This window comes from Schistocerca cancellata, chromosome 5 (genome assembly GCF_023864275.1).
Source record: "Schistocerca cancellata isolate TAMUIC-IGC-003103 chromosome 5, iqSchCanc2.1, whole genome shotgun sequence".
Taxonomy (NCBI): domain Eukaryota; kingdom Metazoa; phylum Arthropoda; class Insecta; order Orthoptera; family Acrididae; genus Schistocerca; species Schistocerca cancellata.
Window position 1 is genome coordinate 71,234,306 of NC_064630.1, and position 23,353 is coordinate 71,257,658.

Here is a 23,353-nt window from a genome sequence, read left to right on the forward strand (position 1 = left end):
GCAAGTTTCTTTTTCAGTGTACAGTTTCCTAATGCAAATGAGCTATTTTCTTTCTCCGTGAAGGTATCAGATTAAATCCTAGAGCTAGGTAATAGTCTGTTAGCTCGTTTAAGGATTTCTTCTATCTTCTGCTCTCATAGTTAAACGATACCACCTATTCATTAGTCACAGAGCTTAAGACAGCCACTTTCATTCAAATACGAGAAAAGTACCTAGATGCTTTTCCTTTGTTGGTGATGCATCTTTCCGTCTGTCTCCTTCAAATGGTTTATGATTTATATTGAATTTCCAGTACCTAATTAACCATTACAATTATTACATTATAGTTAACATACTAACCTTGAGTTCTATTTCTCCTCGTTCTTCCAAATGGAAGAATCCAAATGTGTCCAGTAGCTTCCTCGTGTCAGAGCTGACGTGTATTTTCAGAGCTGAAAAAGACCCAAAAATAACTGAAAGCATATAAATTGTACAGATTATTTTTTATAATTGGTAATATGTGTGCCTTCCTAGAGCATCAGAGGTATAACTAAATGTGTAAAGTTAATAACCAATCAAAATAACACGAGCAATAAAATTTATAACTGGACATTGTTTAATTTGACAGAAGATGTGAAAAATAGAAACAATAAATCAGTTAAAGTTAATCAGTACACAGCACCGGTAAATGCTTGTGCTTGTTTCACCATTACTATTCAAAGCCAAATAATTTTCCGTTCTTCATCAAAAAAGTGTAGTCAAAATAATGTTTAAAATAAGTTAAAGCTACAGTAGGCTCTTATTGCAAGTGTATTTGATTCTTAAAATGTTCTGCGATTTCATTTTACTGCGACCGGTGTGGCCGAGTGGTTCTAGGCGCTTCATTCTGGAACCGCGCGACCGCTACGGTCACAGGTTCGAAGCCTGCCTCGGGCATGGATGTGTGTGGTGTCCTTAGGTTAGTTAGGTTTGAGTAGTTCTAAGTTCTAGGGGACTTATGACCTCAGATTGGTTTCATTTTACTTTTAGTTGTCCATTAACCACTCAGCTTACAGTGCGCTGTCTCGCGATAGATAGCCATTCACGGAGATAATCTGAAATTGATAACTTCTGGAAGTTTTCCGTCTTATTTCTTCTTCTGATAGTTTTCGAGGGTGCTGCCGGATCGCGTGAACTTTCTGCCACGATATTCCGGCCCAGAGACGTCCGGCCATGTTCAGGTGAGTAGACAACTGCTGAAGAGGCCAGGTGCATTCACGGCTATTATGCCGAATCTCGCGCATGCGATACGTGCTGCCCAGAGGCCAGCACATTTTCCTACAGCCGCCATCGCGATACAGGGGGCGCTGCCATGAACGATTACGCCCTCCCCGGAGCTCCAGGGGCGGGTGTACTTAGTTAGGTTCGAACGTTCATGCACTGAGTTCATTTTTGTGTGTTTGCCAGTTGAGTAACATTTACAGACTTTTACAGTGGCCAGAGCCCGTGATGTACTGAATAGTTATTGTACTGAAGACTGACTGATATGTAAATCTGCGATGTCTGTACACGTTAAAACATTCAGAGCTGCTGTTATACACTGGCGCTGTCACAACAACAAGAAAAGAATGTATTATTTTGATATTAGCTGTAGAATAAATTAATATCTGAGTTACCTGTTCATCAACAACATCTGTTCCTCGCTCCTGTATCCACAAACGTAACACACAGCGTGCAACGAAGTTATAACGAGAATAAAGTCTGTACAATATATATGTGTGAGTAAATGTTTTCAAACGTATCGGTGCAGGCCAAAGAAGTTTCCCTCCCTCCGGGGATAGCATTACCAACATCCCTGGATCAGTTCCAGAGATGTCCAGTAACAGAACATGCCGTAAACGCAGAGCTTATTTCCCCTTTTTGGTCCGCTCTGTTGGCTAGCAAGCATACCGGATGCCTCCCAGTCCATGTAAAAACGATGTCTTGTCTCCAACCGCCGACTTGGGGCCGCTATTTACAGACACTGTTGGTGGGGCCAGCGAATTGTGAGTAGGCCTGTTGTTCGGACCATGATCAGGTGTAAGTCCAGATTGCTTAGCGTATGTTACATGTCCTATGGAGACATAGGCTATCAACATGTTTACATTTTGTTCAAAAAGCGATACTGCTGCTAGTGAAAATTCTGTTTTGTTTACGATTAAAGTCCTATATACGAAACAATTACATGAAACAGTTAATGTGCTTTGTAAGAGCCAGACCACGTGTTATAAACACAGTAGCCTTGATTTAGCTCATTGTCCCTCCTCCCCCACACACCAATGCATAATAAGCTAATGCATGGAATTTCGTGGGGTGTTACGCCATTGCAGCGTTTAGCGTTAGTGAGTGAATTCGAACAGGAGCAACAGATCTTGTAGTTCACGAGTGATAAGCCCATGAGCTGTTTTCTGATAGACTAAATTTCAGTGATTATTAGATCATTCGGCCGCCCTCAGCGATCTTGCAACATACGTTCAGTCGAGTTTCCCATCGGTTTTCCTTGTTTTTAATTCTTCGTTCCCTTTGTGTTATACTAACCACCAAGACAGAGCCCATTCTATTGAATAAAACGAGCCGCTATACCTCTGGTAACAGGTTCATGTATTGAATTTTACAGGATTGGTCTGAACCTGTTGTTTGTCCGTACTCATTTTCAGTAATACCAATGACGCTAAGGTTACAGTGTGGAATAAACCCCTAGATGTTTGGTAGTATTTCTACGTGTCCAGTTTTTATCAGATTGATTGGGTTTTTGTCGCGAGACTTGGTTTTAGTCATATGCTATAGCCTGTGGCCTTACAACGGTATATCAAGCTGTAGTTTCATAGATTCACACCTCTTCAGGTAGACTGATTGGTGTTGTTCAAAATTAATCACGATTCAACGATTTCTACGCTTCATATTCTGATTCCTCCCCAAGAGGACTATGCTACTAATCAAATTAATGCTGGATATAATTTATTTCCATAGTATCATAAGGGACGTTGTAAAATGAATTCCTGTGCGCAATGTCTTCACCGTGTATTATGTGGTAATCGAATTTGACTGTAATAAAGGTCTATCTTTACCAGGTATGATCTTCAGTCAGTCTATACTTTCTCACAGTCTGTGTCTGACCGGTAATTGGCAAAGTGTATTTCCCGAAAGGTTTTCCGTTTGGAATTTTGTGACGGTACTGAGTTCAATTATGGAGTATAAATTCTCAAAGAAACGATCGCCGTTGTGCGTTCGTACAGAGACAGTTGCGTTCATCCGTTACACGCCACAGCTTTTAGTAAATAACTTCACCAGGGTTTAATCTACAATTCCAGTAAAGTTTCGTACGACATTTCACACGCATTGAGCAGCGATTCAATTGAGAAATCTGAACGACTAAACAAAAATCCGTATATGGTGAAAAACGTGTTGCCACGAAGTCCGCTAATCTGCGTCACGCAATTATAGAAAGCTTACGGCCATCTTAACGACCGCGTTTAGTTGGCGGTACATACGAATATCGTTTTTCTTAAAACCACACACTTGCTGTACAGTGTTATATTTATTAAAAAGGCATTTAATTCTTGTCAGATATTTCACTTTGTTGACTGAGAGCACTAAAATGGTCGTATAGAATGTCAGTCACTTGCAGTTGTCATTGCTCTTTTCGGTAACAGTTCGGTCTCGTTCTGTGTTATATATACCGAAGAAATTCCGATACTGCCATGATAATATAAAAACGTACCCCAAAAACTTGGTGCAAATCCCTTATTTTAATAACAGTAGATGTCTCGACATTCTTACTGTAATAGCGTAGTAGCTCATTTAATGACTGCTTTCGTGCCCTCCCTTGGGTATGGGTGTGTGTGTTTGTCCTTAGGATAATTTAGGTTAAGTAGTGTGCAAGCTTAGGGACTGATGAACTTCGCAGTTAAGTCCCATAAGATTTCACACACATTTGAATATGTTTCTGAAATGTAATACGTTTTTATTTTTTTGTTATATTAATTGTCATTCTCATAATTTTAATTATAAATTAACACTGTTTTTTGCAGTTCACTTAATCATCGCTAAAACAAAAATGAGCTGTTAAACATTGACGAATCAATGTTTCAAAGCACTATTTGGTGTATCACGAATAAGGAGACGTCCTGTCCCATTCTAATCTGCTTCTAAATACATATGAAGACACACCCATATCAAAATAACGCTAAATAAAGGTGGTATTCAATCGAGAAAATGACAAGTTCATTGGAATTCCACTTCTGAGCTCAGGATTAAAAGGATGGGAAAAAGGCAGTTTTACAACCAATGAATCGGTATTCGTAGAGTATCCGCCAGTGGCAATACTCAACCCAGACTGACGAAGATAACAGACAATGAAGAAATGAACCGGGCTGTTTTGATGTCACACTCCTAAATTTGCAATCAGTTCCCCCTGTAGAGATACGAATCGCAGGGCTATCGTTTCCGTTAGCCACTTCCGTGGCGGCAGGGCCGAAGTAATAACGGGGCGTCGCGATCAGTAACTCCCGGTCTTTTGTCAATATGCTAATTCACGGCCCCCGTGGATGGTGCCGTACTAGGAGCGCATCACCAGCAGGATTCAATTACACCGAACAAAAGCGGATAGAAGTGCATATTAACGAATGCATGCATAAAATATCAGGGGGCGTCACACATATTAAAAATACACGGCCAAATGCAGGTCTAGAGAAACTAATGATATTTGGGAAATTTATTAGCCCCCTCTGATCAAGGAAACGAGGAATCGCCACGGAGATAAACTCTGAGCCGATTTTAATTTAAAGAGCGTCATCACAAAGCCACCTCGCCCGCATCTCGTGGTCGTGTGGTAGCGTTCTCGCTTCCCACGCCCGGGTTACCGGGTTCGATTCCCGGCGGGGTCAGGGATTTTCTCTGCCTCGTGATGGCTGGGTGTTGTGTGCTGTCCTTAGGTTAGTTAGGTTTAAGTAGTTCTAAGTTCTAGGGGACTTATGACCACAGCAGTTGAGTCCCATAGTGCTCAGAGCCATTTTTTGAACAAAGCCACCTCAAGCTGCAGTACTTTATCAGCAGTAAATAAGAGGCACAATAAGTCACCATTTTCTATGGTTGTTATTAAACAATGCGAAAGACTGAGTAACTGATTGTTTCGTGGACTTTGATGTTGTCGATAGCCGGCCGCGGTGGTCTAGCGCTTCAGGCGCACAGTCCGGAACCGCGCGACTGCTACGGTCGCAGGTCCGAATCCTGCCTCGGGCATGGATGTGTGTGATGTCCTTAGGTTAGTTAGGTTTAAGTAGTTCTAAGTTCTAGGGGACTGATGACCACAGATGTTAAGTCCCATAGTGCTCAGAGCCATTTGAACCATTTGTTGTCGATATCTGAGATGCTGATTTAGCAAATATGTAGATACAATTAATTTGACTTGAAAATAGCGTATTCTTTTATTTTTTGTAAACACTGTCCGATAGTGACTGCCAATAGATGAAGGATTGTAGGCGTTTTATTTCTTGAGAATTATGTTTGGCTAGACTGGCAATTTTACGAGAGACATCAGATCGAAGCGGACCGGGGGCCACCATAATCTTAACCCAGGATGCAAAGCCAACGCCGGCTGCAGGTATCACAGCGTACGGCGAAGACACTGGACAGCGTTAGCGGACGCAATGCTAACGACAGGTGACGCCGTCGTTGGAGTTCTGCACGATATGACGGCCGCTCCCACGTTCCTATGGCGTTTTCCTGCGGTGAGGGCGTTGTAAAGTACAGTAAAGGTCCCGGAAGGCGGGACACAATGAGCCCTGGCTGTAGAACGCAGAGAAGACGGCGCCAGTCTGTCGATTTATTTATTTTATTTAATCGTATGGCTAGAGCCCCCCGTCGGGCAGGCCGTTCGCCGGGCGCCGGTCTTTCAATTTGACGCCACTTCGGCGACCGGCAGTCGATGTGGATGATAGGATGATTATGAGACAGCACAACACCCAGTCCCTGGGTGGAGAAAATTCCCCGACCCAGCAGGTAATCGAACCCGGACCCAGAGGATTGACAATCCATCACGCTGACCATTCAGTCTGTCGATAGGAGAGTAACATACTGATGGACACTATGCAGGCTCTATGAAAGCAACTGGTACTTAGGGGCTCTATGCCCTCGGCAGAATACGGCACACTAGGTGTGAGCGTTCTGTAAGTGCGAGACTGAAACTCTCTCTTCTCACAAAAATCGTTAGCTGAGCGGTTACATGCATGTAAAGCAGATAGGAATCTTTGGAGTGTCGTAGGAAACAAGACGTTAACGCTTTCCTTTGAGGCACCGACAGGACAGAGCCAAAAGGCATTCCTTTCTTTAGTTATAAGCTTCTGGGCGCAAAATGTGGGAATTGCATTGATCAGTCCTGTGTTACGTAGTAGTCTTGGAAAATTATTGAGAAGTGGGAGGACGCTCCACGAGAATTGTGTCTCGTAATTGGTGAATTGCTCGTGAGAGGCTAGGGCTGACTCTCGAAGAAGGTGCGAGTGTTACGAGGGAAGACAGGCGAGGCATTCCTTTCTTTAGTTATAAGCTTCTGGGCGCAAAATGTGGGAATTGCATTGATCAGTCCTGTGTTACGTAGTAGTCTTGGAAAATTATTGAGAAGTGGGAGGACGCTCCACGAGAATTGTGTCTCGTAATTGGTGAATTGCTCGTGAGAGGCTAGGGCTGGCTCTCGAAGAAGGTGCGAGTGTTACGAGGGAAGACAGGCGAGGCATTCCTTTCTTTAGTTATAAGCTTCTGGGCGCAAAATGTGGGAATTGCATTGATCAGTCCTGTGTTACGTAGTAGTCTTGGAAAATTATTGAGAAGTGGGAGGACGCTCCACGAGAATTGTGTCTCGTAATTGGTGAATTGCTCGTGAGAGGCTAGGGCTGGCTCTCGAAGAAGATGCAAGTGCTACGAGGGAAGACAGGCGAGGCATTCCTTTCTTTAGTTATAAGCTTCTGGGCGCAAAATGTGGGAATTGCATTGATCAGTCCTGTGTTACGTAGTAGTCTTGGAAAATTATTGAGAAGTGGGAGGACGCTCCACGAGAATTGTGTCTCGTAATTGGTGAATTGCTCGTGAGAGGCTAGGGCTGACTCTCGAAGAAGATGCGAGTGTTACGAGGGAAGACAGGCGAGGCATTCCTTTCTTTAGTTATAAGCTTCTGGGCGCAAAATGTGGGAATTGCATTGATCAGTCCTGTGTTACGTAGTATTGGAAAATTATTGAGAAGTGGGAGGACGCTCCACGAGAATTGTGTCTCGTAATTGGTGAATTGCTCGTGAGAAGCTAGGGCTGGCTCTCGAAGAAGAAGCGAGTGTTACGAGGGAAGACAGGCGAGGCATTCCTTTCTTTAGTTATAAGCTTCTGGGCGCAAAATGTGGGAATTGCATTGATCAGTCCTGTGTTACGTAGTAGTCTTGGAAAATTATTGAGAAGTGGGAGGACGCTCCACGAGAATTGTGTCTCGTAATTGGTGAATTGCTCGTGAGAGGCTAGGGCTGGCTCTCGAAGAAGATGCGAGTGTTACGAGGGAAGACATGCGAGGCATTCCTTTCTTTAGTTATAAGCTTCTGGGCGCAAAATGTGGGAATTGCATTGATCAGTCCTGTGTTACGTAGTAGTCTTGGAAAATTATTGAGAAGTAGGAGGACGCTCCACGAGAACTGTGTCTCGTGGGAATTGCATTGATCAGTCCTGTGTTACGTAGTAGTCTTGGAAAATTATTGAGAAGTGGGAGGACGCTCCACGAGAATTGTGTCTCGTAATTGGTGAATTGCTCGTGAGAGGCTAGGGCTGGCTCTCGAAGAAGGTGCGAGTGTTACGAGGGAAGACAGGCGAGGCATTCCTTTCTTTAGTTATAAGCTTCTGGGCGCAAAATGTGGGAATTGCATTGATCAGTCCTGTGTTACGTAGTAGTCTTGGAAAATTATTGAGAAGTGGGAGGACGCTCCACGAGAATTGTGTCTCGTAATTGGTGAATTGCTCGTGAGAGGCTAGGGCTGGCTCTCGAAGAAGATGCAAGTGCTACGAGGGAAGACAGGTGAGGCATTCCTTTCTTTAGTTATAAGCTTCTGGGCGCAAAATGTGGGAATTGCATTGATCAGTCCTGTGTTACGTAGTAGTCTTGGAAAATTATTGAGAAGTGGGAGGACGCTCCACGAGAATTGTGTCTCGTAATTGGTGAATTGCTCGTGAGAGGCTAGGGCTGACTCTCGAAGAAGATGCGAGTGTTACGAGGGAAGACAGGCGAGGCATTCCTTTCTTTAGTTATAAGCTTCTGGGCGCAAAATGTGGGAATTGCATTGATCAGTCCTGTGTTACGTAGTATTGGAAAATTATTGAGAAGTGGGAGGACGCTCCACGAGAATTGTGTCTCGTAATTGGTGAATTGCTCGTGAGAAGCTAGGGCTGGCTCTCGAAGAAGATGCGAGTGTTACGAGGGAAGACAGGCGAGGCATTCCTTTCTTTAGTTATAAGCTTCTGGGCGCAAAATGTGGGAATTGCATTGATCAGTCCTGTGTTACGTAGTAGTCTTGGAAAATTATTGAGAAGTGGGAGGACGCTCCACGAGAATTGTGTCTCGTAATTGGTGAATTGCTCGTGAGAGGCTAGGGCTGGCTCTCGAAGAAGATGCGAGTGTTACGAGGGAAGACATGCGAGGCATTCCTTTCTTTAGTTATAAGCTTCTGGGCGCAAAATGTGGGAATTGCATTGATCAGTCCTGTGTTACGTAGTAGTCTTGGAAAATTATTGAGAAGTAGGAGGACGCTCCACGAGAACTGTGTCTCGTGGGAATTGCATTGATCAGTCCTGTGTTACGTAGTAGTCTTGGAAAATTATTGAGAAGTGGGAGGACGCTCCACGAGAATTGTGTCTCGTAATTGGTGAATTGCTCGGGAGAGGCTAGGGCTGGCTCTCGTAGAAGATGCGAGTGTTACGAGGGAAGACATGCGAGGCATTCCTTTCTTTAGTTATAAGCTTCTGGGCGCAAAATGTGGGAATTGCATTGATCAGTCCTGTGTTACGTAGTAGTCTTGGAAAATTACTGAGAAGTAGGAGGACGCTCCACGAGAACTGTGTCTCGTAATTGGTGAATTGCTCGGGAGAGGCTAGGGCTGGCTCTCGAAGAAGATGAGAGTGTTACGAGGGAAGACAGGCGAGGCATTCCTTTCTTTAGTTATAAGCTTCTGGGCACAAAATGTGGGAATTGCATTGATCAGTCCTGTGTTACGTAGTAGTCTTGGAAAATTATTGAGAAGTGGGAGGACGCTCCACGAGAATTGTGTCTCGTAATTGGTGAATTGCTCGGGAGAGGTTAGGGCTGGCTCTCGAAGAAGATGCGAGTGTTACGAGGGAAGACATGCGAGGCATTCCTTTCTTTAGTTATAAGCTTCTGGGCGCAAAATGTGGGAATTGCATTGATCAGTCCTGTGTTACGTAGTAGTCTTGGAAAATTATTGATAAGTAGGAGGACGCTCCACGAGAATTGTGTCTCGTAATTGGTGAATTGCTCGTGAGAGGCTAGGGCTGGCTCTCGAAGAAGGTGCGAGTGTTACGAGGGAAGACAGGCGAGGCATTCCTTTCTTTAGTTATAAGCTTCTGGGCGCAAAATGTGGGAATTGCATTGATCAGTCCTGTGTTACGTAGTAGTCTTGGAAAATTATTGAGAAGTGGGAGGACGCTCCACGAGAATTGTGTCTAATAATTGGTGAATTGCTCGTGAGAGGCTAGGGCTGGCTCTCGAAGAAGGTGCGAGTGTTACGAGGGAAGACAGGCGAGGCATTCCTTTCTTTAGTTATAAGCTTCTGGGCACAAAATGTGGTAATTTCATTGATCAGTCCTGTGTTACGTAGTAGTCTTGGAAAATTATTGAGAAGTAGGAGGACGCTCCACGAGAATTGTGTCTAATAGTTGGTGAATTGCTCGGGAGAGGCTAGGGCTGGCTCTCGAAGAAGGTGCGAGTGTTACGAGGGAAGACAGGCGAGGCATTCCTTTCTTTAGTTATAAGCTTCTGGGCGCAAAATGTGGGAATTGCATTGATCAGTCCTGTGTTACGTAGTAGTCTTGGAAAATTATTGAGAAGTGGGAGGACGCTCCACGAGAATTGTGTCTCGTAATTGGTGAATTGCTCGTGAGAGGCTAGGGCTGGCTCTCGAAGAAGGGGCGAGTGTTACGAGGGAAGACAGGCGAGGCATTCCTTTCTTTAGTTATAAGCTTCTGGGCGCAAAATGTGGGAATTGCATTGATCAGTCCTGTGTTACGTAGTAGTCTTGGAAAATTATTGAGAAGTGGGAGGACGCTCCACGAGAATTGTGTCTAATAGTTGGTGAATTGCTCGGGAGAGGCTAGGGCTGGCTCTCGAAGAAGATGAGAGTGTTACGAGGGAAGACAGGCGAGGCATTCCTTTCTTTAGTTATAAGCTTCTGGGCGCAAAATGTGGGAATTGCATTGATCAGTCCTGTGTTACGTAGTAGTCTTGGAAAATTATTGAGAAGTAGGAGGACGCTCCACGAGAATTGTGTCTAATAGTTGGTGAATTGCTCGGGAGAGGCTAGGGCTGGCTCTCGAAGAAGATGAGAGTGTTACGAGGGAAGACAGGCGAGGCATTCCTTTCTTTAGTTATAAGCTTCTGGGCACAAAATGTGGGAATTGCATTGATCAGTCCTGTGTTACGTAGTAGTCTTGGAAAATTATTGAGAAGTAGGAGGACGCTCCACGAGAATTGTGTCTAATAGTTGGTGAATTGCTCGGGAGAGGCTAGGGCTGGCTCTCGAAGAAGATGAGAGTGTTACGAGGGAAGACAGGCGAGGCATTCCTTTCTTTAGTTATAAGCTTCTGGGCACAAAATGTGGTAATTTCATTGATCAGTCCTGTGTTACGTAGTAGTCTTGGAAAATTATTGAGAAGTAGGAGGACGCTCCACGAGAATTGTGTCTAATAGTTGGTGAATTGCTCGGGAGAGGCTAGGGCTGGCTCTCGAAGAAGATGAGAGTGTTACGAGGGAAGACAGGCGAGGCATTCCTTTCTTTAGTTATAAGCTTCTGGGCGCAAAATGTGGCTTTGCATTGATCAGTCCTGTGTTACGTAGTAGTCTTGGAAAATTATTGAGAAGTGGGAGGACGCTCCACGAGAATTGTGTCTCGTAATTGGTGAATTGCTCGTGAGAGGCTAGGGCTGGCTCTCGAAGAAGGTGCGAGTGTTACGAGGGAAGACAGGCGAGGCATTCCTTTCTTTAGTTATAAGCTTCTGGGCGCAAAATGTGGGAATTGCATTGATCAGTCCTGTGTTACGTAGTAGTCTTGGAAAATTATTGAGAAGTGGGAGGACGCTCCACGAGAATTGTGTCTCGTAATTGGTGAATTGCTCGTGAGAGGCTAGGGCTGGCTCTCGAAGAAGATGAGAGTGTTACGAGGGAAGACAGGCGAGGCACTCCTTTCTTTAGTTATAAGCTTCTGGGCACAAAATGTGGGAATTGCATTGATCAGTCCTGTGTTACGTAGTAGTCTTGGAAAATTATTGAGAAGTAGGAGGACGCTCCACGAGAATTGTGTCTAATAGTTGGTGAATTGCTCGGGAGAGGCTAGGGCTGGCTCTCGAAGAAGATGAGAGTGTTACGAGGGAAGACAGGCGAGGCATTCCTTTCTTTAGTTATAAGCTTCTGGGCACAAAATGTGGTAATTTCATTGATCAGTCCTGTGTTACGTAGTAGTCTTGGAAAATTATTGAGAAGTGGGAGGACGCTCCACGAGAATTGTGTCTCGTAATTGGTGAATTGCTCGTGAGAGGCTAGGGCTGGCTCTCGAAGAAGATGAGAGTGTTACGAGGGAAGACAGGCGAGGCATTCCTTTCTTTAGTTATAAGCTTCTGGGCACAAAATGTGGGAATTGCATTGATCAGTCCTGTGTTACGTAGTAGTCTTGGAAAATTATTGAGAAGTAGGAGGACGCTCCACGAGAATTGTGTCTAATAGTTGGTGAATTGCTCGGGAGAGGCTAGGGCTGGCTCTCGAAGAAGATGAGAGTGTTACGAGGGAAGACAGGCGAGGCATTCCTTTCTTTAGTTATAAGCTTCTGGGCACAAAATGTGGGAATTGCATTGATCAGTCCTGTGTTACGTAGTAGTCTTGGAAAATTATTGAGAAGTAGGAGGACGCTCCACGAGAATTGTGTCTAATAGTTGGTGAATTGCTCGGGAGAGGCTAGGGCTGGCTCTCGAAGAAGATGAGAGTGTTACGAGGGAAGACAGGCGAGGCATTCCTTTCTTTAGTTATAAGCTTCTGGGCACAAAATGTGGTAATTTCATTGATCAGTCCTGTGTTACGTAGTAGTCTTGGAAAATTATTGAGAAGTGGGAGGACGCTCCACGAGAATTGTGTCTCGTAATTGGTGAATTGCTCGTGAGAGGCTAGGGCTGGCTCTCGAAGAAGGTGCGAGTGTTACGAGGGAAGACAGGCGAGGCATTCCTTTCTTTAGTTATAAGCTTCTGGGCGCAAAATGTGGGAATTGCATTGATCAGTCCTGTGTTACGTAGTAGTCTTGGAAAATTATTGAGAAGTGGGAGGACGCTCCACGAGAATTGTGTCTCGTAATTGGTGAATTGCTCGTGAGAGGCTAGGGCTGGCTCTCGAAGAAGATGAGAGTGTTACGAGGGAAGACAGGCGAGGCATTCCTTTCTTTAGTTATAAGCTTCTGGGCACAAAATGTGGGAATTGCATTGATCAGTCCTGTGTTACGTAGTAGTCTTGGAAAATTATTGAGAAGTAGGAGGACGCTCCACGAGAATTGTGTCTAATAGTTGGTGAATTGCTCGGGAGAGGCTAGGGCTGGCTCTCGAAGAAGATGAGAGTGTTACGAGGGAAGACAGGCGAGGCATTCCTTTCTTTAGTTATAAGCTTCTGGGCGCAAAATGTGGGAATTGCATTGATCAGTCCTGTGTTACGTAGTAGTCTTGGAAAATTATTGAGAAGTAGGAGGACGCTCCACGAGAATTGTGTCTAATAGTTGGTGAATTGCTCGGGAGAGGCTAGGGCTGGCTCTCGAAGAAGATGAGAGTGTTACGAGGGAAGACAGGCGAGGCATTCCTTTCTTTAGTTATAAGCTTCTGGGCACAAAATGTGGTAATTTCATTGATCAGTCCTGTGTTACGTAGTAGTCTTGGAAAATTATTGAGAAGTAGGAGGACGCTCCACGAGAATTGTGTCTAATAGTTGGTGAATTGCTCGGGAGAGGCTAGGGCTGGCTCTCGAAGAAGATGAGAGTGTTACGAGGGAAGACAGGCGAGGCATTCCTTTCTTTAGTTATAAGCTTCTGGGCGCAAAATGTGGGAATTGCATTGATCAGTCCTGTGTTACGTAGTAGTCTTGGAAAATTATTGAGAAGTGGGAGGACGCTCCACGAGAATTGTGTCTCGTAATTGGTGAATTGCTCGTGAGAGGCTAGGGCTGGCTCTCGAAGAAGGTGCGAGTGTTACGAGGGAAGACAGGCGAGGCATTCCTTTCTTTAGTTATAAGCTTCTGGGCGCAAAATGTGGGAATTGCATTGATCAGTCCTGTGTTACGTAGTAGTCTTGGAAAATTATTGAGAAGTGGGAGGACGCTCCACGAGAATTGTGTCTCGTAATTGGTGAATTGCTCGGGAGAGGCTAGGGCTGGCTCTCGAAGAAGATGCGAGTGTTACGAGGGAAGACATGCGAGGCATTCCTTTCTTTAGTTATAAGCTTCTGGGCGCAAAATGTGGGAATTGCATTGATCAGTCCTGTGTTACGTAGTAGTCTTGGAAAATTATTGAGAAGTAGGAGGACGCTCCACGAGAACTGTGTCCCGTAATTGGTGAATTGCTCGGGAGAGGCTAGGGCTGGCTCTCGAAGAAGATGAGAGTGTTACGAGGGAAGACAGGCGAGGCATTCCTTTCTTTAGTTATAAGCTTCTGGGCGCAAAATGTGGGAATTGCATTGATCAGTCCTGTGTTACGTAGTAGTCTTGGAAAATTATTGAGAAGTGGGAGGACGCTCCACGAGAATTGTGTCTCGTAATTGGTGAATTGCTCATGAGAGGCTAGGGCTGGCTCTCGATGAAGGTGCGAGTGTTACGAGGGAAGACAGGCGAGGCATTCCTTTCTTTAGTTATAAGCTTCTGGGCGCAAAATGTGGGAATTGCATTGATCAGTCATGTGTTACGTAGTAGTCTTGGAAAGTTATTGAGAAGTGGGAGGACGCTCCACGAGAATTGTGTCTCGTAATTGGTGAATTGCTCGTGAGAGGCTAGGGCTGGCTCTCGAAGAAGGTGCGAGTGTTACGAGGGAAGACAGGCGAGGCATTCCTTTCTTTAGTTATAAGCTTCTGGGCGCAAAATGTGGGAATTGCATTGATCAGTCCTGTGTTACGTAGTGGTCTTGGAAAATTATTGAGAAGTGGGAGGACGCTCCACGAGAATTGTGTCTCGTAATTGGTGAATTGCTCGTGAGAGGCTAGGGCTGGCTCTCGAAGAAGATGAGAGTGTTACGAGGGAAGACATGCGAGGCATTCCTTTCTTTAGTTATAAGCTTCTGGGCGCAAAATGTGGGAATTGCATTGATCAGTCCTGTGTTACGTAGTGGTCTTGGAAAATTATTGAGAAGTGGGAGGACGCTCCACGAGAATTGTGTCTCGTAATTGGTGAATTGCTCGTGAGAGGCTAGGGCTGGCTCTCGAAGAAGATGAGAGTGTTACGAGGGAAGACATGCGAGGCATTCCTTTCTTTAGTTATAAGCTTCTGGGCGCAAAATGTGGGAATTGCATTGATCAGTCCTGTGTTACGTAGTAGTCTTGGAAAATTATTGAGAAGTGGGAGGACGCTCCACGAGAATTGTGTCTCGTAATTGGTGAATTGCTCGGGAGAGGCTAGGGCTGGCTCTCGAAGAAGGTGCGAGTGTTACGAGGGAAGACAGGCGAGGCATTCCTTTCTTTAGTTATAAGCTTCTGGGCGCAAAATGTGGGAATTGCATTGATCAGTCCTGTGTTACGTAGTAGTCTTGGAAAATTATTGAGAAGTGGGAGGACGTTCCACGAGAATTGTGTCTCGTAATTGGTGAATTGCTCGTGAGAGGCTAGGGCTGACTCTCGAAGAAGGTGCGAGTGTTACGAGGGAAGACAGGCGGAGCGAAGATGGCACTTCGATCGCTGCTAGTGATATGATCACTTCGAAATGTCATTCCAATTTGCTTCTCCAACTGGGACATCATGTAAAGTTTTCGTTGGGCAGCTTTTCGGGATCACAGGTGTCGACCACAGTGGACACCAACAGCAGCGCTAGCGGACAACACAAAGACGCTGTTAAAAAGAATGGTAAGATCTGGAATCGGCTTCGGCATGTATAGGTCGCAATGCATTTAGTAAACGTTAGGATGTTAAGATGTGTTTACACCTGTGCGCTTTGAGGCTATTCACTGTGCGGTTGCAGTTTGCGCCATACACCAGCAGAGCCACGCTGTAGGTTGCATGTCTCATCCTCAAAATGGGCGTGCAACTGATTCCATTCACACCTGTGTTCACAGTGGGTGCCTTTACTTCCATGTGGGGCAAGCCGCAGTCACACGGCAATGAGCCACGAGGCCCACATTTAATGAGTAGGAGGAAGACGCCCTTCTGGCATTCATAATTTTACGGATTCAAATTTTGGCAACCACTGTCGTCAGATCGTGGAAACGGATCAGTGCGCTAATAATGTACTAACCCATCTATAGGTTCCTTGTCTTGCATCTCAGCCAACCTTAGTTACTTGTAACTGTTTCATGTTCTTCTGATAACCTGTCAATGGAGAGGATTTTTAAATAGGCTCGTGTAACACTTCATTGCAACTAATACACTCGTTTTGTGTGAGGATTTATAATAAGCAATAAAATTTATAATGACTTTGACATTCATTACATACGGATCTCAACTGGTCACAGAATTACTGTCGCTATTCCAGTACCATTTTCAAGTCTTTACGGCCATAATTTTGCCTTAGTAAAAAAATTCTTGGGTAACCAATGATAGTTTATTGTCTTCGTTGGGCAACTACATAGAGATACAGATTAATTACCTAGCGGCTTAGGCGGTGGGGTAGTGCAAATGGATTGTCAGAAGATGCTATTTTAAAGACCAAGGTGTTAAAGATTTTATTTAGAAACGCAAATATTAACCCCAGTAACTGGCATACTGAAACGAACGGGGATATTGTTGCATTATCGTAAAATAGACAGTCGATGATTCGTTTCGTTGGGATGGAGATAAAAGGTTGTTGTTGTGGTCTTCAGTCCTGAGACTGGTTTGATGCAGCTCTCAATGCTACTCTATCCTGCGCAAGTTTCTTCATCTCCCAGTACTTACTGCAACCTACGTCCTTCTGAATCTGCTTAGTGTATTCATCTCTTGGTCTGCCTTTGTGATTTTTACCCTCTACACTGCCCTCCAATGCTAAATTTGTGATCCCTTGATGCCTCAGAACATGTCCTACCAACCGGTCCCTTCTTCTTGTCAAGTTGTGCCACAAACTCCTCTTCTCCCCAATTCTATTCAATACCTCCTCATTAGTTATGTGATCTACCCATCTAATCTTCAACATTCTTCTGTAGCACCACATTTCAAAAGCTTGTATTCTCTTCTTGTCTAAAGTATTTATTGTCCATGTTTCACTTCTATACATGGCTGCACTCCGTACAAATACTTTCAGAAACGACTTACTGACACTTAAATCTATACTCGATGTCAACAAATTTCTCTTCTTCAAAAACGCTTTCCTTGCCATTGCCAGTCTACATTTTATATCCTCTGTACTTCGTCCATCATCAGTTATTTTGCTCCCCAAATAGCAAAACTCCTTTACTACTTTAAGTGTCTCATTTCCTAAGCTAATTCCCCCAGCATCACCAGACTTAATTCGACTACATTCTATTATCCTCGTCTTGCTTTTGTTTATGTTCATCTTATATCCTCCTTCCAAGACACTGTCCGTTCCATTCAACTGCTCTTCCAAGTCCTTTGCTGTCTCTGACAGAATTACAATGTCATCGGCGAACCTCAAAGTTTTTGTTTCTTCTCCATGGATTTTAATACCTACTCCGAATATTTCTTTTGTTTCCTTTACTGCTTGCTCAATATACAGATTGAATAGCATCGGGGAGAGGCTACAACCCTGTCTCACTCCCTTCCCAACCACTGCTTCCCTTTCATGCCCCTCGACTCTTATAACTGCTATCTGGTTTTTGTACAAATTGTAAATAGCCTTTCGCTCCCTGTAATTTACCCCTGCCACCTTAAGAATTTGAAAGAGAGTATTCCAGTCAACATTGTCAAAAGCTTTTTCTAAGTCTACAAATGCTAGAAACGTAGGTTTGCCTTTCCTTAATCTTTCTTCTAAGAAAAGTCGTAAGGTCAGTATTGTCTCACGTGTTCCAATATCCCCACACCGTAACCAACTACGAGCTCCTTGTCCAGGCCGTGTTGCCGCAAGGGATGTTTACCGGCCGCCGTGTTATCCTGTGCCATGCGGCGTCGTGCGTGTGCGATATGGAGGGGCATGTGGTCAGCACACTCCTCTCCCGGCCCTCTTGTAGATTTCCAGACCGTGGAGCCGCTGCTGTTGGGCCAAGTAGCTCCTCAGTTAGCATCACGATGCTGAGTGCACCATGTACCATTCATCCCACAAATGAAAAATCCTGGGCAGTACCGAGAATCGCACCAGGGTCTTCCACATGGTAGCCATCTACACTGACCAGTGAGCTAGGGAGGCGGACATATCCTAAAACTTTGGGGACAAGATCAAACACATGATACCAAATATCAAACTAATTAGATAACATACTGAAGTAGTTAGATAAGATACCGTATGGTCCAATATATATTCCGATTCTGTTTGACATAAAAAACTTACATCTCACAGTAACAACATAAGCTCACAGGTTATTCCAGGCCACTTGTTCAAAGAGACTGATTGAGGGTGAGCTGAGATCAACATGGCATTTGGATTTTCAGTTCTCCACATACTGGTGTTGTAGTTGACAACACTGCGAGAGCGTTCACTGCCTACACTTCTATTTAATAATAGAGTATGCTAGGCGTTCCACTACTATTTTCCACACCGTATTCATATAAGTGTCTGAGTGTCTGGAAGCTTAATGACGAATCTTTTCTGTGCGATCCAGCAATATCCCCTCATATTCTACAATGATAACAATTGTTTAACAAGATCCTTGGACAGATGTTGTCAGAGACTTCCACACCCAAGTCACTCGTAACTTTCTCTCCACAGTGATAGCCGGCCGCGATGGTCTAGCGGTTCTAGGCGCTCAGTCCGGAGCCGCGCGACTGCTACGGTCGCAGGTTCGAATCCTGCCTCGGGCATGGATGTGTGTGATGTCCTTAGGTTAGTTAGGTTTAAGTAGTTCTAAGGTCTAGGGGACTGATGACCATAGATGTTAAGTCCCATAGTGCTCAGAGCCATTCGAACCATTTGAACCAATCCACAGTGATAAATATCTTCCTGTTAGAATGACCCCGATTACAGATCTTTTCTTGGTCCATTTGCTAGAACGACATCTTGTAGCAGCACAAATCAAGTGAAAATCTACAAGATCCTGTAACTAGTAATTCCCTAACGCCGACAACCAGTGACGCACTATAAACATTGTTAAACCTCGCTTTAGACATGTCGTAGGCGGTTGTGTATTCTTTCGAAATAGCATTATCTACGTCCGTGCGGCAGCCATTAGTTCGTTGTGAAGCACTGGCAATCTACAACACGTGGATCACAAGCATTACTTACCCAATGCTCACTGAACCTTAAATATGCAATTCAGACTAATGGTTACTTATCACACGATTCTTATTCTAGGTTCATCTATCATAATTTTGAACCTAAAAAATCGAGGCAAGTGTACAGTATATCCATAAAGTCCCGCTAACATTTTTTAAAAACTCGTAACTTCAAAACAATCAGAGGAAACAGTGGTTTGTTGTAAAACGTATAGTAGTTTGAAATTTTCTTTTATGTTTTGCCAGAATTTCAATGAGTGGTCCTCTCGTCGGTCATAGAACATCAAGCAGTGGTCTAGTTATGCCCATGTACGGGTCAGAATTACAACAACAGTTCTGATTGATTACTTGACTCATACACGAAGGGTGAAAATGTCACTGACTTGTGTTGTGTACACAAGATCCTTGACATAATCCACAGAAAGAAGTCAAATGACGTGACATCGAGAGATGGCACCATCACCCACTTCTTAGGAAATGTGTCATTCAGCCAGCACACCGGCACTTTCAAATTGCAAAGAGAGGATGCTCTACCATGCTGGAAGACGATGAGCGGCTGCAGCCCTTAGTCTGTGATAGCAAGAACTGTTCTAACATGTCCAGCTAAACATTTCCAGTTACGATTTTCTCTGCGTAGAAAAATGGACCTGCAACCATATCGTGCATTAGGCCACACGAAACACGGCGCTCCGAGCAATGACGGATGTTTCCACTCATGGGTTATCGCTGCCTCAAATCCTCCTTTTGTGGAAATTAATGTATTCAGAAGTGTGAATCGTTGCTTCATCCGACAACAGACACTTTTTCTGGTAGTCTTTGTCGACATCTATGGAGGCCAGCCTAGAATCCGTGAACGTATACGGCACTGGACGATTGTTTGGCTACAATGCTTGGACCGTTTGCACTTGGTACTCAGAAATGTGTAATCGCATATACAACATTTTATGGACAATTGATTGTGCTTCCGGAAATTTGCTTGATGCACGAGGAATTGGCTACTGGGGACTGCTTTGAAATGTAGCTTGCGCTTTATCAACACACACTTGAGATAAAATAGGAAGTTCACTTCGAGGAACGTCTATGAAATTGTTTTTCTTTTTAAAGTTCTTGAAACAAATCTTTACGCTGGTTTTTGCCGGTGCTGCCCTCCAATTGCGACGTCGGTAATCCCCAATACCGTTGCCACAAATATGGATTCTGCATATCAGATGATACATTGTACCTCCTCATAGTCTGTCGCCATTTTGATGCACTCCTAACTAAATCTGGACCAAAGTACAAAGGAAAACAACGTTGAGAGATGATAAAGGTTTTACAACAAACCACGATTCTCTGTAGTATCTTCGAAGTTACGATTTATTGAAAGGCTAGCTAGACTTTATGGACAAACTGCATTTTCCCATTAGATGTAGGAATAGCAAGTGAACAGAGTAAACGTACTAAATTATTTCAGTCGGAGTACTCACGCAAGCCGTTGGATTCCATGCGGGAGGCGGTGTTGACGGTGTCCCCGAAGAGGCAGTAGCGGGGCATCTTGTGGCCCACCACGCCCGCCACGCACGGACCTGAAACAAGGCGCAGGACACTATGACGGTCTAAAAATTTTTGAGCATGCCACTGTTATAAACACTGCATTGTCCTACGCTCATAATTAGGGGGGTTCTAATGCACTGGCATTGCGTCACATGTGATTAAAACTTGTTTGTGACAAACTGTGAAAAGTCCCCTTAGAAAAAATTATGATTGACTGTGCTGACAAACACCTTACGTTATTTGATTTTCAAACAGCTGAGCAGAACTGAACGTACTCTGACATTTCGCTCTTTACCTTTTCTGATCAACACTAAACTGATACAATATTTTTAGCGCAACGCAATCTGACTTTCAATAATCCCTGCAAAAGAATGGCCCTGACTAACATTAACCTATACCTTTCACAAATCACTTACCTCACAAAAATGCCACTACTGCCAGCTAAATAAAAGATTCAAACTACTGGAGGCACTAACTACTGACAGTCATACTTAGCAAATCAAAGATTTTGATAGAGAACAAACAATGTATTTACCTTAATAGTGTTAAAAAGTCAATATATATATATATATATATATATATATATATATATATATATATGTGTGTGTTGTTGCGGTCTTCAATCCTGAGACTGGTTTGATGCAGCTCTCCATGCTACCCTACCCTGTGCAAGCTTTTTCATCTCCTGGTACTTACTGCAACCCACATCCTTCTGAATCTGCTTAGTGTATTCATCTCTTGGTGTCCCTCTACGATTTTTACCCTCCACGCTGCCCTCCAATACTAAACTGGTGATCCCTTGATGCCTCAGAAGGTGTCCTACTAACCGGTCCCTTCTTTTTGTCAAGTTGTGCCACATACTCCTCTTCTCCCCAATTCTATTCAATTCTTCATCATTAGCTACGTGATCTACCCATCTAATCTTCAGCATTCTTCTGTAGCACCACATTTAGAATGCCTCTATTCTCTTCTTGTCCAAACTATTTATCGTCCACGTTTCACTTCCATACATGGCTACACTCCATACAATTACTTTCAGAAACGACTTCCTGACACTTAAATCTATACTCGATGTTAACAAATTTCTCTTCTTCAGGAACACTTTCCTTGCCATTGCTAGTCTACATTTTATATCTTATATCCTCTATACTTCGACCATACAGCAAAGCTGCATGCCCTCGGGAAAAATTACGGCCGTAGTTTCCCCTTGCTTTCAGCCGTTCGCAGTACCAGCACAGCAAGGCCGTTTTGGTTAATGCTGCAAGGCCAGGTCAGTCAATCACCCAGACTGTTGCCCCTGCAACTGCTATATATATATATTTAAAAAGAAAGATGATGAGACTTACCAAACAAAAGTGCTGGCAGGTCGACAGACACACAAACAAACACAAACATACACACAAAATTCTAGCTTTCGCAACCAACGGTTGCCTCGTCTGCTTCTGTCTGTGTATATGTGGATGGGTATGTGTGTGTGTGCGAGTGTGTACCTGTCCTTTTTTCCCCCTAAGGTAAGTCTTTCCGCTCCCGGGATTGGAATGACACCTTACCCTCTCCCTTAAAACCCATATCCTTTTGTCTTTCTCTCTCCTTCCCTCTTTCCTGACGAGGCAACCGTTGGTTGCGAAAGCTAGAATTTTGTGTGTATGTTTGTGTTTGTTTGTGTGTCTGTCGAACTGCCAGCGATATATATATATATATATATATATATATATATATATATATATATATATATAATATATATCAGTTCATGACATCCAGTCTTACAAATTTACTGTTTCTGATGGACACACGTTCAGATCATCCGCTCTCAAAACTCCGCCATCTCTCTCCCAACATCCACCACTGCTGGCGGCTCACCTCCAACTTGCGCAACGCTACGCACTGTTAACAGCCAACTGCCCAACACTACAATAGCAAATTCCAACAATGCAAACCAGGCACAGACTGCACACAGCACAGTAAGTGATTTTCATACAGAGCGCTGCGTGACGTTACCAACATAAAAACCTAAACAGCCTACTTACAACTGTTTTAATCTCATGACGAGTGGGAGGAAATCCATCGAGGCCTACTATACGTTGCGTAAGTGAAAGCTAGCAGTAAATCATGAGCTCACACAGGAGTGACATCGGCCGTGAGCTAGACAATATGCACCTCGCCGCGGGCTGCGTGATTGGTTGGTTGATTTGCTCAAGCAATGTAAGGAAATCACTGAGAACCTAAATCAGAATGGCCGGTCGCGGGTTTCGTCGGCTGCGAGAGTTAGTACTATTGCGCAGTATGAATTATGTCTCCGCATTAATGACGGACCTTGCCGTGCGCTGTGGCTTGCGTGGCTCAGCGATATGGATAGGGCACCATAGGTGCAACCACAACGGAGGGGCATCGGTGGAGAGGCCAGACAAACGTGATTCGTGAATGTGCGCAACAGACTTTTCAGTAGTAGCAACGGCAGTAGTTTGGATGAATTATCTAACCTTGTTAACGTCAGACAGAATGGTCTTGCTATGCTGGAACAGTGTAAAGCTGAAAACAAGGCGAAACCAGAGCCGCTACTGCTCCCGAGGAGATGCAGCTCTGCTGTATGGTTTAATGGCACTTTTGGGTAAAATAATCCGCAGATGAAATAGTCATCACCGCACCCCCCCCCCCCCCCCCCCCCCCGCCACACACACTCGGATTCAGGGAAAGGAACTAGTCAGGAGGATACCATTATACGTGACGGCGCGTGTAGTATTACATTTCTTAATCGAGCAGGTAGATTAGAAAATTTTAGAAACTGAAATGGATAGGCTGAAGTTAGGGATAGTGGGAATTAGTGATGGTTCAAATGGCTCTGAGCACTATAGGACTTAACATCTTAGGTCATAAACCCCCTAGAACTTAGAACTACTTAAACCTAACTAACCTAAGGACATAACGCACACCCATGCCCGAGGCAGGATTCGAACCTGCGACCGTAGTAGTCCCGCGGTTCCGAACTGCAGCGCCAGAACCGCACGGCCGCCGCGGCCGGCGGAATTAGTGAAATTCGGTGCCAGAAGAA

General features: G+C 44.3%; 1 protein-coding gene across 1 annotated transcript in view; it reads right to left on the minus strand.

Moving 5' to 3' along the window:
• Positions 1 to 23,353, minus strand: part of LOC126188367 (atrial natriuretic peptide receptor 1-like) — a 362,237-nt gene that overhangs the window by 47,616 nt on the left and 291,268 nt on the right. The window contains exons 18-19 of the mRNA XM_049929966.1: positions 20,238 to 20,336; positions 340 to 431 (exon numbers count right to left, since the gene is read on the minus strand). Of these exons, the coding sequence (XP_049785923.1) occupies positions 340 to 431; positions 20,238 to 20,336 (191 nt within the window). The remainder of the gene's footprint in view (positions 1 to 339; positions 432 to 20,237; positions 20,337 to 23,353) is intronic.